This window comes from Spermophilus citellus (genome assembly GCF_964194105.1).
Source record: "Spermophilus citellus genome assembly, chromosome: 16".
NCBI lineage: Eukaryota > Metazoa > Chordata > Mammalia > Rodentia > Sciuridae > Spermophilus > Spermophilus citellus.
Genome location: NC_138196.1, coordinates 43,740,097 through 43,756,849, shown reverse-complemented (window position 1 = coordinate 43,756,849; position 16,753 = coordinate 43,740,097). Strand labels below are relative to the sequence as shown.

General features: G+C 33.4%; 1 protein-coding gene across 2 annotated transcripts in view; it reads left to right on the top strand.

The window, feature by feature from the left end:
- The window catches only part of SGCZ (sarcoglycan zeta), a gene marked incomplete at both ends in the record, with an annotated part of 453,998 nt that overhangs the window by 249,081 nt on the left and 188,164 nt on the right, over positions 1 to 16,753 (top strand). For both annotated transcript variants that reach the window (XM_081269704.1, XM_081269703.1), the window contains one exon: positions 9,855 to 9,956. In XM_081269704.1, the coding sequence (XP_081125830.1) occupies positions 9,855 to 9,956 (102 nt within the window). The remainder of the gene's footprint in view (positions 1 to 9,854; positions 9,957 to 16,753) is intronic.

Genomic DNA, 16,753 nt, shown 5'->3' with positions numbered 1-16,753 from the left:
TTTAGTTCAGAATTCTCAATGTTTAATACTACGAATTTCTGAGTGGGAATGTATCGTGCAATGGTTTTCTAAATTGATTTGAAAAATAGAACTCTTTTATCACCAGTCTGTTATAATTCCAGTATTCTATTAAACACAGTTGGAAAAGATAATCGTATAATAGCAAATCTTTAGGCTTTATACACTCGTTAAAAGATTAACATATGGAAGTTTCCCAGCCATTCATTTATTGAGTATATGGAATTACTTCAGAGTACAAAGCATTATTATTAATCTACTACCATATCATTTTCCTTAAGTCAAATGACTGGTGTTCCTTGCAGTTGTCTCCATTTACCATCAAATTTTATCATATGCTTTCAAAAGGCATCCTGTTTTTTATTTTTCCTTCTTCTTTGGGGGATATGGGGCTACCAGGGATTGAATTCAGGGGCATTTAACTACTAAGCCACATCCCTGGCCCATTATTTTATTTTTAAATATTTTTATTTTGAGACAAGTTTTTGCTAATTTGTTAGGGCCTAGCTAATTTGCTGAGGCTGGCTTTGAACTTTTGATCCTCCTTCCTCAGCCCCCAGAGCCTTGTTTTTTCTTTAGTATTCCTTCAAAAAAGTTATCTGTCTCCTTTCAGGACTATTGACCTTATTCCAAGGATGTAACCTTAACTTTAAATTAGGCAACACAATGATGTCACTTCATTCATATCTAAATTTCCTTACATAATTACTATTAGGAGGATATGTCCTAAATTTTTACTAGATTGAGATTTCAGGTTTTTCTGTGCAGAAACTTACATTTTCTTAAGACTATTTTATATAAATATGTATGTATTCCAAATAATCCTAGTAGGTTAAATAGGCATGATCTGGTTTCCATTATTTTGTGTGAACTTTTCATATATATGCACATAAAATGTTCCGTGTGTGCATGCATTTATATAAATTATATATATATATATATATATATATATATATATATATATAGAGAGAGAGAGAGAGAGAGAGAGAGAGAGAGCATATGCCCATAAGTAAGTAAATTTTGCCTTTTATATGTCAAGTTACAGGGTACTTTTTGGACAGAATCTTTATTTATTATAGACTCATAGTATTCATTGAATGCATCATTTCTATTCTGTATGTTACATGACTGTGATTCTATCTGCCTTGCCAGATTAATAGATTATTATAATTTTATTTGATTAATTTTTATCTTGTATGGTTTTATAATTAAACAATTATATATATGTTTCATGATGCTAGTGATATGTTGATAGAATAAGAAGAAAATGTATATTGGGTAATAATGAGATCAGTAGAAGAAACTTTGGATAATAAATTTAATTTAATTTTTTTATGCATTTTAAAAATCATTCATAGAACTAAAAGCATACATATAATGAGAGAGAAAAGTATAATATTTATTTTCATATTTAATATATGAATACATTTAAAATTCTCTCTTAAAACTCTGACAACTAATGACACCTAAATTATGAAACAACTATTGGCAGAGGAAAAAGTAGTAAGTCATGTTCCAGATGATAAAAGTCATATTATTAAAAACAATCTCTAAAAATATTTCTATTCAAGTGAATTACAGATAATATTTCTAAATCTATCAATTCGTATCATTTTAGAGATTATTTCCTAATAATATGTAGGGAAGGAAGACCAATTAAATTTGAAAATAAGGTAAAGGATTACAACAAGCAACATAGTAAAAACACAATTATTTAGCAGGTTGTCAACATTTTGTTTTTTTTCTTTTTCTAATGCTTGGAAAAAAACAGCTCATTATAAAATATAAATAACATGGGCATCAAACAAGGTGAGAAAAAGGAAATTCATGGCTATTCTAAAGAGAACCTTCTCTTCTTTAATTAGGGATTGGAAATTAAATGGATATTTAGTAATATAGTGTACATTAAAAATAAGTAACAAAAAGTTTAAATGTGAATTATACCTTCATAATCTGATAGTTCCACTTCACCATGCATTTTCGTTTACTTTATTAATAATATTTAATTCCCAAGATCTCACAAATAACTATGTTCAACACCAAGGCAACAAAAAAATCCACCATATTATTTACTGATCCCAAAAATGGGACTTGGAGGACTCAATGGAGAGGGTTTGGGAATTGTATTACTCACATGTTTTTCACAGCCACAGGCCAGGACAGTATGGAGGCCAGGCTGGGACTACAAGCAGGAAAATATATATGGGATATGCCGAGTGCCAGTTCAAGTGGATTTCAGATGTTTTAAGACTATGGTGCCTTTACTTCACAACCAAATTAATTCTGTTTTCATCTCAACCTAAAGATGGGACATAAGGGAAGTGGCCAGTTTCCCCCCACCTAACCCTTGTTAGCCATTCTTGGAAGTCCTTTTTCGCTCACCTGCAGGAACAATGAGCCTTCCTAGACACTGACTGGTGTTAGACCTCCACAGACAATCGTAATGGGCTCCAATCTGACTTTTGACTATCTCATTAAGGTCATTTCCTCATACGAATTGAAGTGTAGAATGTATAATACCAGTACATGATAGAAATTATAGACACACACGTTTTTACCTTCCTTCCTATCCAATTTCTTTTGAAATTTGTGATATTTATTAGTAACTTGGAAGAAAAATTTCTTGTTTTAACTAGAAAAAAAATCTATAATTTATTTTTAATTTGCATGTGGCCAGTACATTCTTTTAAGTATCTTTTAAAAGCTTTTTAATAAGAAATCATACATCACATTTTATGTATTTTTGATGGATACATCCATTATTTTTTTTTCTCAATTTCCTATCAACATGTTTATTACTCTGACAATCACATTAACTGTTCAGGAGTATCTTAGAACTTGGGTGTAGCTAACATTCAAGAAACCCTTCATACCAGGTGTCCCAAAGTCTTTAAGAACTGTAAGGACATAGCCCTGTGCAGTGGCCCACACATGTAATTCCAGCAGCTTGGGAGGCTGAGACAGGAGGATCGAAAGTTCAAAGCCAGCCTCAGCAAAAGTGAGGTGTTAAGCAACTCAGTGAGACCCTGTCTCTAAATGAAATACAAAATAGGGCTTGGGATGTGCTCAGTGGTCAAGTGCCCATGAGTTCAATCCTTGGATCCTTGGTACCCTCCCCCCCCCAAAAAAAAAAGTAAGTACAGATCACTACAAAATTCTGGGTGTGGATTTTAAACTTAATGTGATATTTCTGGCAATATTCTCTTTGTTGACATTCAGACCTATGATTTATTTTTAAGTCATATGTCACAATAAATTCCAGAAAGGTTATTTCTCAATAAAGCATCCTCCCCTTTGTTTGTTCAAAAACCAAGAACATGAAATTATAGTAAAGATCAGTTTCAAAGGCAAATCATATGAATTTTGGTAATAGTGATGTTAAAAGATATCAATTTAATTTTCAATTCATTTTTTTCAGGTAAAGAGATACCTTTTATTGATCAGTTAAATAACCAAGAATTTACTCTCCATACATATTATAAAATTCACTGTTGAAGGTACTACTACTTAAGGATCAAGTACATAAATGAAAATGACCATGAATTTTGTAAGAAGATTCTGATTAAAATTTGTACACAATTAATGAAGATTAGAATCAAAATCTGATATATTTTATAACAACTATAATTGTAGTGTTGTGAAAATACGGAGTTGATAGAGATGTTATTTCTGACTAGGATATTTAAAATGGACTAGGCCTTAAATAAGGGGTAAGAGTATTAAGAGGAGATAGAAAAGAAGATGAGTTCAAATAAGCAAAATGCATGGATCAAGAAATTAATATGGTAAATCATCGATCTTTCCTATGAAGAAATTCTGGCAGTCCAGTGTAACAAAAGTTCAAGGTGAGGAATAATAAAGAGCAAAAACATGTAAAACAATGGTTGCATGAAACACTTAAATGTCTTGAAAATCATTCTGAAGGAGAGGATGGACTCACAGTAGATGAGATTGCTTTATAATCTTTCCCCTTAACATGAAAATGACCATCCTAAGGGTTTTTAAAAGAACATTAAATAGTCTAAATAAAGAACATACATTTATATCTAGAGGCTAAAGTGGATTTTTGAGCAGGAAAAAGAAGTCTGATGATAAGAAAACACTGCATCAGTGGTAGGAGGTGATTGCCTGGCTGATGATTAAGTTGTCTTGAATTGTCAGTGTTATTGGGATTGGAAATGAAGAAATTTAAATAAAAAAGGCTAACTTTTTTTTAAAGTGTGTTGATTAGGGACTATTGGGCTCTGTTATAAAATATTCACTTTCAAAATAAGCCAAACTCTAAAAACTCTAAAACCCAAAGGTCTAAAATGTCCTCTGATATGTGGATGCTGAAAGGGTCAGGAGGATAGAAGTATTAGACAAAGGGGAATGAAGGGAAGGGGAATGGGAGTAGGAAAGACAGTAGAATGAATTAGACATTACTTTTCTGTGTGCATATATAAATACATGACCACTAACTTCCCATCATGTACAACCACAAGAATGGGAAGTTGTACTCCCTGTGTGTATGATATGTCAAAATATGTTCTATTGTCATGTATATCTAAAAAGAACAAATAATAAAAGAAATAAAATATTTACTTTCAATAAGCTATAATGATAAAATAATTAATAAACGTCTAAACTATGGAACCAATGTAGGTGTCCTTCAACAGATGAATGGATTAAAAAATGTGGTATATATACACAGTGCAGTATTTCTCAGTCTTAAAGAAGAATGGAATTATGCCATTTGCCTGTAAATGGATGGAACTGGAGAATATCATGCTAAGCAAAACTAAGCCAATCCCAAGAACTAGAGGCCAAATGTTTTCTCTGATATGTGGATGCTAATTCACAATAAGGTAGAGGTGTGGCTAGGGAAGAATAGAGTTACTTTGCATTAAGTAGAGGGGAGGTAAAGGAAGGAGAAGTAGTATGGGTTTAGGAATGATAGTAGAATGAATCAAAAATTATTACTCTATGTACATATACTACACAACTGGTGTGATTCTATATCATGTACAACCAAAAGAATTAGAAATTGAGTAAAGTGCATTCTATTGTCTGTATAACTAATTAGAACAAATAAAAAACAAAAACAAAAGAAAAATATATAACAGGCCTAATACTGAGCAATTCATAGTCTAGCTCAGTTAATTATTATAAATATCCCCATGAGGAATATCATCATTTTTCTGATATTTTCATAAAACTTATTTAGTTTTACATAGATTTAACACTATGTGAAAATCAACAGTAAGTAGTAAAATCAAGTTTCAAACTCTGACTCTACAACCCTTTCCAAAATGATTCTACACTGTCGATTGAAAGTAAATAAGTGGCAAGCATCTTTAGTTAGTTTGTGTTGCTATAACAAAATAAACTGAAATTTCTTCTCTCATATTTTAAGATACAGGTGCCAGCAGGTTCACTTGTCTGGTTAGGACTTCTCTGCTTCCAAGATGGTGCCTGGATAAGTCCATAAAAGGAGAGGAACACAGTGTCCTCACATAGCATTGACAGAAAAGCAAGAGAAGCTATACATGTATAATGCCACTCTTATCAAGTTCTTTAGTCTCATTCACAAGAGAGGAGCCTCTCATGGCCACATCACTTCTTAAAGTTGATTCAACCATATTATCACGTAGACTGTAAAATTCCAAATTTTGGAGGGAACACATTCAGACGGTACTAACATGACATTATGAAAAATGAATAAAAACATCATAATTCTAATGGTAATAAAATTTGATGTAGACTCTCCTGCACTTGAATGATAAGCCCTCTGGATATTAAAAAATATGTATTTTTATCATGAGACAAAATTAAAACTTTTAAATAAAATATTGATAATTGTTATTATTTTTTCAATGTTCATTTTTTAGTTGTAGGTGCACAGAATACCTTTATTTTATTTTTATGTGGTGCTGAGGATCGAACCCAGTGCCTCACACATGCTAGGTGAGTGCTCTTCCTCTGAGCCACAACCCCAGTCTAATAATTGTTATTATTAACATTGTTAAATAATTATTAAATTTAATAATAATTGTTAAAACTATTAAGTATATTCACATAAATTAAGAACTGTTTTAAGCTTTGTACATCCTCTCATATAATCCTGCAATAAACAAATAAATTCTGTTATAATTTGTTTTATCTTTTTTTATGTACTAAAGAGTGAATCCATAGGCCTCTACTATTGAACTACATGCCCTACCCCTTTTTAAATTTATTTTGAGATAAGGTCTCACTAAGTTGCCCAGGCTGGCCTTGAACTTATGTGTTCCACCTTCCTCAGCCTCCCCAGTGGCTGGATTACAGCTACTGCTCCAGATTATTCCATTTGTAGAAGACAAAATTTGAAGCACCAATATTAGTTAGTCGAGATTATAGAAAGAAGTTGTCAAACCAAGATAGGCTTGAGACAAACCCATGTTAGATTCTGTTATCTTGTAGTATTTTGGCGATGTTGTTCTTAATAGAAAATTCAGAAATTATTTTCTTCCTTTCAGATAGGACCAAGAGACAGTGGATGAGGAAGATATATTAACTATAAAAATAAAATCACTTCTTGGTGTTTCTGTAGACAGGACACTGAATTATTTCATCATCTCACAAATTATCAGTGGACTTTATACATGCATGTGAAGATTGAGTTAATTACACACACACACACACACACACACACACACACACACATTTGTTATATATTTTACAACTGCATTTAGATAACATGGAAATTTTTTGGAAATCTTTCCTTCATAGAAAACAAGAGAAATGAGACAAATACAGACATGGTAAACCAGGTTAGATTATATTATCATAACAACAGCCTTACACTTATGCAGGGGAATTCTCTTTTATCTAATGAAATACAATTATTTATGTAACTTAAATCATATATTATGTAGAAAATGGAAGAAGACATTTTACTTAGCTGGAGACTGAAGACATTCCCAAATTAAATATAAATATAGCATAAACAGTATCACATTTAACTTTGAATGCCCAATTATCTTATTGATGATCAGCTTATTGAAGCATTTTTAAGACTAATATTGAAAAGGGAATTTCATTTGTGATAGCATTTGTTTCTATTGCCCTGAGATAATTTAATAATAACACTGGGTATTTCCATAGAAACTCAGTGGGGACAATTTCAGAACACTTCCTCCTTCCAGCAGGCTTTTGAGATTACATATGGATAGTCACTGTGTGAGATTTAATTATAGAAAATCCTTCTGTGATCAAATAATTTTTTTCAAGCCATATCATATTATATATTACACACACAAATTTGTATATATATATATTTGTGTGTATATATATATATATATATATGTTATATATGTATATGTGTGTGTGCATATGTATATGTGTATATATACACAAACATATTTTTTTCTTGGCTTTATGAATTCCCTGAGAATTCTGCACTTAGTCTTCCTCTGCCACATGTGCTTGGATCTTCTTTAGGCCTTATTATCTCTGGAAAATTTCTCACCTTCCAGATCTCAAAATCCAAAGTTCCATTTTCTGAAGTTAATAAAAATAAACTTTTATTAACAGGTCTCAGATTTCTTAACTCTATTGAATCTGATTATAAATATCACCATGTACTATTCTTTGGCTCTTTTCTATTTTTGCAGCCCAACACAGCTGTTACTTGTTGCTTGCTACCTGATAAAGAAAGTAATGGCCAGTCATTTGAGGAGGATCATTTCTCACTACTTTAGAAGTCCACCTCCTTATGACTTTCTGACCTTCTGGGTTAATAAATCTTCATTTTGAGTCTTTCTCACTGTTACTTCTGCCATTTTCTATTTTGTAGATGGGCATAATCTCGCAAAACCTCACTAATTTAGAGCAAGTAAAAGAGTCACCATGTCATTTAATCAGAGGTACTTTTCATTTTCATAAGTGAACAATGATACTATAAAACTTCTGCAAACCAGCTCCGTCTCAGAGAAGTCATCTTCCTAACAAAAGCATACCTGTTTTCTCATCGAAGTTAAACCTTCAGTACTGCTTGAAATTCTCCTATGTGTTTCTGTTAGGTTGGTCACCTACTAGACATTTCTTGTGTCACTTTGAAACTTCTTCACTTGCCTCAAGAAACTAATTCCTTTATATTCCTTTCAAGTTTAATTCCACTGAATCTATTATTTTCTTCTTCTCAGGAAAGAGTGAGACCTCACCACTTCATGATCTTTTTTTCTCTTTCTCTCTCTTTTCATTTTTCCATCACCAAATCTTTTCTGCATAAATGTTTTCTGTCAGCAACATCTTCGTGTTATAATACCTCATTGAATTTTTTTTTTTTTTTTGGCAGGGGGATGAGGGGTACAAGGTGAGATAGTCATAGTCACCCATTTCCTTTTATTCTGATTAAAACTTCCGTGAAAGTATGGAACACCTCTTTCCAAGCCACAGAACAACACAGAACAAGTCTTTCTGCAGGAATTTCTCTTTGCTTTGATATACATCTTGCCACATGGAACTTGCATATACTCATGAAGGATTTTAGTATGCCTTAAGCAACTAGCATTCCCAATCTACTTTCTATAGGGATGCTGAGTGATAGGTATCTAAATTTTGCAAAGATATCTCAAAGCTAGAAATATGATATGTCAAGAGCTTTGTAATGTTTTGAACAACTAATAATAATAAAAATAAAGTTAACCAGAGATTCCTGTACCAAAAAAAAAAAAAAAAAAGTCCAAAGCTAAACTTAGTTCTGGCCTTGAACTATTCCACTATTCCAATTTTTAGAAAATCACTGAATTTCCTTAATCACTCAGAGTCATGAAACCTTGATTTAATCGTAAATATTCCTCTTTTCAGTGTCACTGAATAAAATTACTTATCAAGGCTGCAGATTGTTCTTCTATCGTACTCTTCACAATTATTACCACATTGTGCCTTATTACTGACTTCAACAGATAATCCTGTGCAGTATTTCAGCCTCATTAGTCTTCTTGAAGCTTAACTCCAATCATTTCAAGCCATTAAGCTATTTAAGTACCTTTTGCATTTCTTCTCTTAGAATCTGTCTTAGGCCTTGCATTCATGGCTTTTCTTTCTCTGGCCCCAAAACATCTTCTCCTCCAACAGTCAAAAGTGGGAAAACCATGCATTATTTGGATCCAACAGCATGCTTTTTCCTAAATGGTAACAACATTTTCATTCTGTTCTACTTTTCATAGACCTCCCCTGTTGAAACTTTCCCCATTTCCAAGGCCTGTATCAATCACTGTCTTCCATGATAAATAGTTTACTCTCTTACCAATCATGAAATCTTTAATTCCCAATAGTTCTCTGATTTTACTGACTTTGTTTCATCTCATCAATACATTTGTGTATTCATTTTCTCCTTCTCTTTCTAAAGTACAGTATATATGTTTATTCATGGTTTCAGTGCTAGAACATCAGTTGTTAAAATACTAGTATGCAAATGAGACTCTTGGAATATCATAGAATTAGTTGTATACTTGTCACAATATTTTCTGAACTTTCTGCAAAGTTGTTTCCAAGTATCATTATACCTAATTTATAATTGAACTAATGCATGAAGAAATTATTTGATTTGTTCATAGGTAAATCCTGGTCTCTGACAGAGCTAGGAGTAAACACCAGGTCTTTATAATCCTGTTTCCTGTTCATTTTAAATAGAGCCCTCTGTATGTATGAAAAGTGCTGCAATCATTCATTGAGTAGATTCAGTCTCTCATTTTCCTTAAAGCATCACTGATTTGAACTCACTGTTTCCTCCATTTAGGCCTAAGAAAATTGCGGCCAGATATTTCATCCTCTAATTAACCTAAAAGTGAACTATATTTCATTGCTTGTAGGATGGTATGGGAAATCTGAGAGTCACCAAGAAGGGAATCCGACTTGAAGGTATATCTGAGTTTCTACTTCCATTGTATGTGAAAGAAATTCATTCCAGAAAGGTATGTGATACTGGCTTTGGCTTACTGTAAAAGATAATTTAGAGCTTATGTTTTAGCTTGAAATAGGAGCATAGAATTCCCTTATCTCCTTATGTATCAGTTTTCGTTAGCTAAAAACCTATTAAAGTTAAAAAGGAGAGACAATTGAAAAACAGTAAAGGTTAGTTTCAAACTGACAAATTCAAGATCATTTTGAATTGAAATGCAGTGCTGCTTTTGTTAGTCTATAAAATTTGCCCCTCTATTTTCACTGTGAGATATAAATACACAGTCATAGTAAATATAAAGGGGACATTTGATATGTGTTGAATAATTTTTGCAAAAAGTGCTGAGTCACATTAGTGATTTCAATTGAATATACCATATATGTTTTCATCTTTAATAGACATGTATTTGCTAAAAGAGATGATCAGGAGTTTTTATTTGGAAATTAAAATTTATTTCTGGATGTACCTTATTTCAATCAAGTCAGAATATTTGTCTTTTGAGAGAGAGAAAGAGAGAGAGAGAGAGAGAGAGAGAGAGAGAGAGAGAGAGAGTATGTGTTCTATATGTATTTTATCATTTAGCAGCATGCTAAAAACATCAAGATTGTCGCTTAGTTATTGTTTATTTTGGCTTAAGTGTGATTCCTCTTAGAAGATAGTAACTATTTTCAGGTACATTAAAATCTTCCAAATCTATTAAACAAATATCTGGGGTATGTGTATATATGTGGAAATATAATTAGTGAGAGAGAAATAAAGAAAGTTTGTTATACACAAGTCAGAAAAATATTAATCTTTCATAAATATGAAAATCTATTTAAGATTAAAATAATATTTTAATATTGCCAATATGATACATTAGCAAATAGACTACATAGGAAAACATAATTTGAATAATTGACTTGAAGCTCTTTTTTCCCTTATTACCAAACTGAAATGAGATCAAAGGATCAACTTTCATATAACTTTTAATTATGATAGTTATATTCAATGACTTTTTTATAATGTGAAATGATAGAGCTTCACTAATATACTATATGATTGCACTCTAGGTACTGGAATTCTATTTTGATAATACTTTCCAAAGTTTGGTCCCATGTAAATCAAGAGACACATGTCTGAACACTTGCCTTTCATGGTTAAACTTTTAAAAATAATTAAACATAAAAACTTCACCCAGAATACTTCTTTTTTGATTCTAGGAAAAATTGGAATAAAATCATTTATCAATATGTTTCCTTGATTGAAAGTCACCACCATTCACAACTATTTTCACTGTTCTTTTTTGATTGTTGTCACTTTAAGTTGTTTAGTATTTGAAAACAGTAAAAATTTTATGTGTGGAAATCAAGAAATTACTTAGTCTAGGAAGGAGGAGGGAATAGTTTCAGGCAGAAACTTTTTTTTTGGAGGGGGGCAGTTCTCCGGGATTGAACTCCGCAGCACAGGATCACTGAGCCATATCCCTAGCCTTATTTTGTATTTTTATTTAGAGACAGACTATCACTTACTTAGCACCTTGCTTTGCTGAGGCTGGCTTTGAACTTGCAATCCTCCTGTCTCAGCCTCTCGAGCTGCTGGGATTACAGGAGAGTGCCAACATACCAGACCACAAACTTTTTAAAAATGCATTCTGTTGACAAGCCCAGGGATAGCAAAGAGAGTTTCTCTAAGTCATTTAGGCCAAGTTTTAGTGTCCTCCTGGCAAGCCAACTTAAAGAAAGATTGTGAAGACCTCTGCCAATGGGAGGGTCATACAATTTGTCTTCTGAGCAGGGGACTTGGGGGGAGGATAACAACAGGTGTTCTAACTGGAAACAAGAATGAGTCTCAATTCTATGGAGGAAATAAGATAAGGTCCACTAATTTTTTCCATTAAAGTGTGAGGTGGTGGCAGATGGATTTCCTAATCTTCATGCCTGGGATGCTTATCTCAAGTTCACAAGCATTTCCAAAGCCTACTGCATTGATTGAGAACTGCGAGCTCCCTCTCACATCCTCAGCCCTGTGGCTTCTTTCCTTTGTCTCCTCTGATTGCTGTTTGCCTCCCAATAGGGAGGAAGCATGGTAAAGCATAAGAGGTGGAAGTCTGGTTTGAAGAACAGAAGTAAAAGGAAACTCATTTATCCCTTGGGAAACGTTGCTATACATTCACACACAGCAACAATAAATAAATAAAGGAAAAAGAAAGAGACAATCTGTATTTTATACCCAATTCCCACATTACAATTCACTTGTGGGTGAATGTGTGCTGGGGTTCATTCTTGCTGCAAAGAATATTTTGCTATTTCAAAAAGACAGGCACGATTTCTCTCAGATGTTATTTTCTCATTACTAAAGTGGAACTGATAAAACTTCTCAAAATTCTTAATTCTTAGGTTAAGAAAAAACAGAAAAATTTCAGTAATCCTAGGAGAAATGAGATTGCTTATTTTAAAAAATCAGGTACACCTATCAATCTCCCTTACATTTTTATGTATTCTGTTTATGATAAAATTTCAAAAATCCAGTGGTTTTCAGGTAAAAAAAATGTATTAAATTTAAAAGGTATTTATAAATATTCAATTTAGCTGAGAGAAACACTACTTTGTACAATATTGATATGCATCTATTTCTACCCTGTTAATGACAGCCGGTTGCCTTCTTTATATTTAGCCATTATTCCACTCTGACAAATATCGTTTTCTTACTTAAAGTTACTTTTTGGTTATTTAGATTTTAATTATACACATGGAAAGGTGATAAGAGATTTCTGCTGCATAAAAATGCAGTTGCCCATAAACACACATCTTGTCACCTGAATCTACTCTTTAAGCTAAATGACTTCCCTAACACCACCACCCAAAATAGTCATACTTATTTGAAGTTCCATTACACATATAGAAATTTACAATCTTTATCCTTTTCAAAATCAACCTTTTCTAACTGGCTTATCAAAACAGTCCACAACACTTACATACACACACACACACACACACACACACACACACACACAATGTAGTGTAGTCTACCCCCAAAACATCTTGAAATTCAATGCATCTCTCAAAATTAATTTCATTACTGTTACAAAAGAATTGTGCACTGAATATTGCTGAAATGAAATGCGTAATTTCCTTCAAACAGAAAAGACACAAAGGATGTGGAATTTGGGCTGCCTTATATAAATGAAGGCAATGATTACATTCTGCCCCAGTCTTCAGGGCACATGGGCTAACATTGGGACAAAATCTTTGAATATCAGAAACTCAAGATGTAATTAGCAGACTCATTTTCTTTAAATGTAAATTGAGTATGTTTCCTAAGGTATCATGAGTCCAGGTTATTAATGGGATGCTCTTTCATACATTTCACTGATTCTTAGCAGCCAGATACATATCCTGCGATTCTCTAGAACCCTGTAAAGTATCACCAAACTTATCTGTCCTCTATTTTTGTTTATTTTTTCCTGTTTAAGGATTATTAGTTAAATTGATACCTTACCTGCCACTGATCACACTGTTCTGGATGACAGGTTGATAATAATACCCAAGGAACTACTACCAGATAATTCCAATTCAAGTACCTCCACAGCAAAATGAAGAAGTCCTGAGTTCTTAGTCCTGCTGTACTAGCAAACTGTGAGCAAGGATCCGCTCTTCTTATGTTCATTTTGCTGGCTTCAGAGCTGTGTGATGCAAACTCGGTTCTTTTTTACAACCAGTTTTGCATACTGTATATACAATTCTTTTTTATAGGATTCAGAGACAAAACCATGGGGCCAGACTAGCATAGTAAATATTTTCTGCTTACACAGCATGGTAATTTCCTTACCTGTCTCTTTCAGGTACCATGGAAAATCTCTGTGCAGGTTTTCTTTCTCCCATATACACTATTTCATACAAATAGACATGTGAAGCCTTCCATAATTATCTTATTCATCATTATCATTTTACATTTAAATGTTTATATGGGAGACATTTATGATTTTACAGTGATGTCTTCTGGTTCATGTACAAAATAACACAAGTGTCTCCAAAATCTTTACACTAAAGAAAATGAAACTTTACATCTGGTCAACATTATCACAGCTATGTAATTGTATTCCTGCACAAATAAAAGAATAAAGAGTATATATAGACTTGTACAGACTATTTATAATTAACCTATTATGCATAATTTAGTAGAAGAAAAATAATCTAAAATACATTGAAATGGCTAAATGTAAATATACCTTTACCACCAATTTTTTTTTTAATTGTGCTTTTACGGTTAAGAATAAAAGATTTTGAATACCATTAGGAAGCCAGTTTGAATAGCTTCATGTTTCAATTTCAGAAAGCATTTGTTAACTCCCTGCAGTGTAATTTGAGGTGATTAGCTCCTCTTCAATTTGTCCTCATCCCTCTTCACTTTCAGTTTTTTGATAATTATAGCATTTTAACTTCCTCAGAGTTCATAATATTTACATTCTGTTGTGCAACTTTTCTTGCAGCAGCACTTTGGTCTTCTGTCTACATAGACAGGACTGCAGGTTCCATCACTGGTCCTCTATTTATTATGGCTACTCCCTCCTCAGTTCACTATTCAATCACTCCTTGCTTATGTGTATTTTGTTTTTAATTTGTTTTGATTTTTTTTAATTTTTATTGTTGGTTGTTCAAAACATTACATAGTTCTTGACATATCATATTTCACACTTTGATTCAAGTGGGTTATGAACTCCCATTTTTACCCCGTATACAGATTGCAGAATCACATCTGTTACACATCCACTGTTTTACATACTGCCATACTAGTGTCTGTTGTATTCTGCTGCCCTTCCTATCCTCTACTATCCCCCCTCCCCTCCCCTCCCCTCCCCTCCCATCTTCTCTCTCTACCCCATCTATTGTAATTCATTTCTCCCCCTTGTTTTTTTTCCCTTTCCCCTCACTTCCTCTTGTATGTAATTTTGTATAACCATGAGGGTCTCCTTCCATTTCCATGCAATTTCCCTTCTCTCTCCCTTTCCCTCCCACCTCTCGTCCCTGTTTAATGTTAATCTTCTTCTCATGCTCTTCCTCCCTGCTCTGTTCTTAGTTACTCTCCTTATATCAAAGAAGACATTTAGCATTTGTTTTTTAGGGACTGGCTAGCTTCACTTAGCATAATATGCTCTAATGCCATCAATTTCCCTGCAAATTCTATGATTTTGTCATTTTTTAATGCAGAGTAATACTCCATTGTATATAAATGCCACACTTTTTTTATCCATTCGTCTATTGAAGGGCATCTAGGTTGCTTCCACAGCCTTGCTATTGTGAATTGTGCTGCTATGAACATCGATGTAGCAGTGTCCCTGTAGTATGCTCTTTTTAGGTCTTTAGGGAATAGACCAAGAAGGGGAATAGCTAGGTCAAATGGTGGTTCCATTCCCAGCTTTCCAAGAAATCTCCATACTGCTTTCCAAATTGGCCTCACCAGTTTGCAGTCCCACCAGCAGTGTACAAGTGTACCCTTTTCCCCACATCCTCCCCAGCACTTGTTGTTATTTGACTTCAGAATGGCTGCCAATCTTACTGGAGTGAGATGGTATCTTAGGGTGGTTTTGATTTGCATTTCTCTGACTGCTAGCGATGGTGAGCATTTTTTCATGTACTTGTTGATTGATTGTATGTCGTCCTCTGTGAAGTGTCTGTTCAGGTCCTTAGCCCATTTGTTGATTGGGTTATTTGTTTTCTTATTGTTTAATTTTTTGAGTTCTTTGTATACTCTGGATATTAGGGCTCTATCTGAAGTGTGAGGAGTAAAGATTTGTTCCCAGGATGTAGGCTCCCTATTTACCTCTCTTATTGTTTCTTTTGCTGAGAAAAAACTTTTTAGTTTGAGTAAGTCCCATTTGTTGATTCTAGTTATTAACTCTTGTGCTATGGGTGTCCTGTTGAGGAATTTGGAGCCCGACCCCACAGTATGTAGATCGTAGCCAACTTTTTATTCTATCAGACGCCGTGTCTCTGATTTGATATCAAGCTCCTTGATCCATTTTGAGTTAACTTTTGTGCATGGCGAGAGAAAGGGATTCAGTTTCAATTTGTTGCATATGGATTTCCAGTTTTCCCAGCACCATTTGTTGAAGATGCTATCCTTCTTCCATTGCATGCTTTTAGCCCCTTTATCAAATATAAGATAGTTGTAATTTTGTGGATTGGTTTCTGTGTCCTCTATTCTGTACCATTGGTCCACCCACCTGTTTTGGCACTAGTACTATGCTGTTTTTGTTACTTTTGCTCTGTAGTATAGTTTGACGTCTGGTATCGCTATACCGCCTGATTAACACTTCCTGCTTAGAGGTTTTTTTTTGCTATTCTGGATCTTTTATTTTTCCATATGAATTTCATGATTGCTTTCTCTATTTCTAGAAGAAATGCCGTTGGGATTTTGGTTGGCATTGCATTAAACCTATAGAGAACTTTTGGTAAAATCGCCATTTTGATGATGTTAGTTCTGCCTATCCATGAACAGGGTATATTTTTCCATCTTCTAAGATCTTCTTCTATTTCTCTCTTTAGGGTTCTCTAGTTTTCACTGTATAAGTCTTTCACCTCTTTTGTTAGGTTGATTCCCAAGTATTTTATTTTTTTGGAGGATATTGTGAATGGAGTGGTTGTCCTCATTTCCATTTTAGAGGATTTGTTGCTGATATACAGGAATGCATTTGATTTATGTGAGTTGATTTTATATCCTGCCACTTTGCTGAATTCATTTATTAGCTCTAATAGTTTCTTTGTAGACCCTTTTGGGTCTGCTAGGTATAGAATCATGTCATCTGCAAATAGTGATAATTTAAGTTCT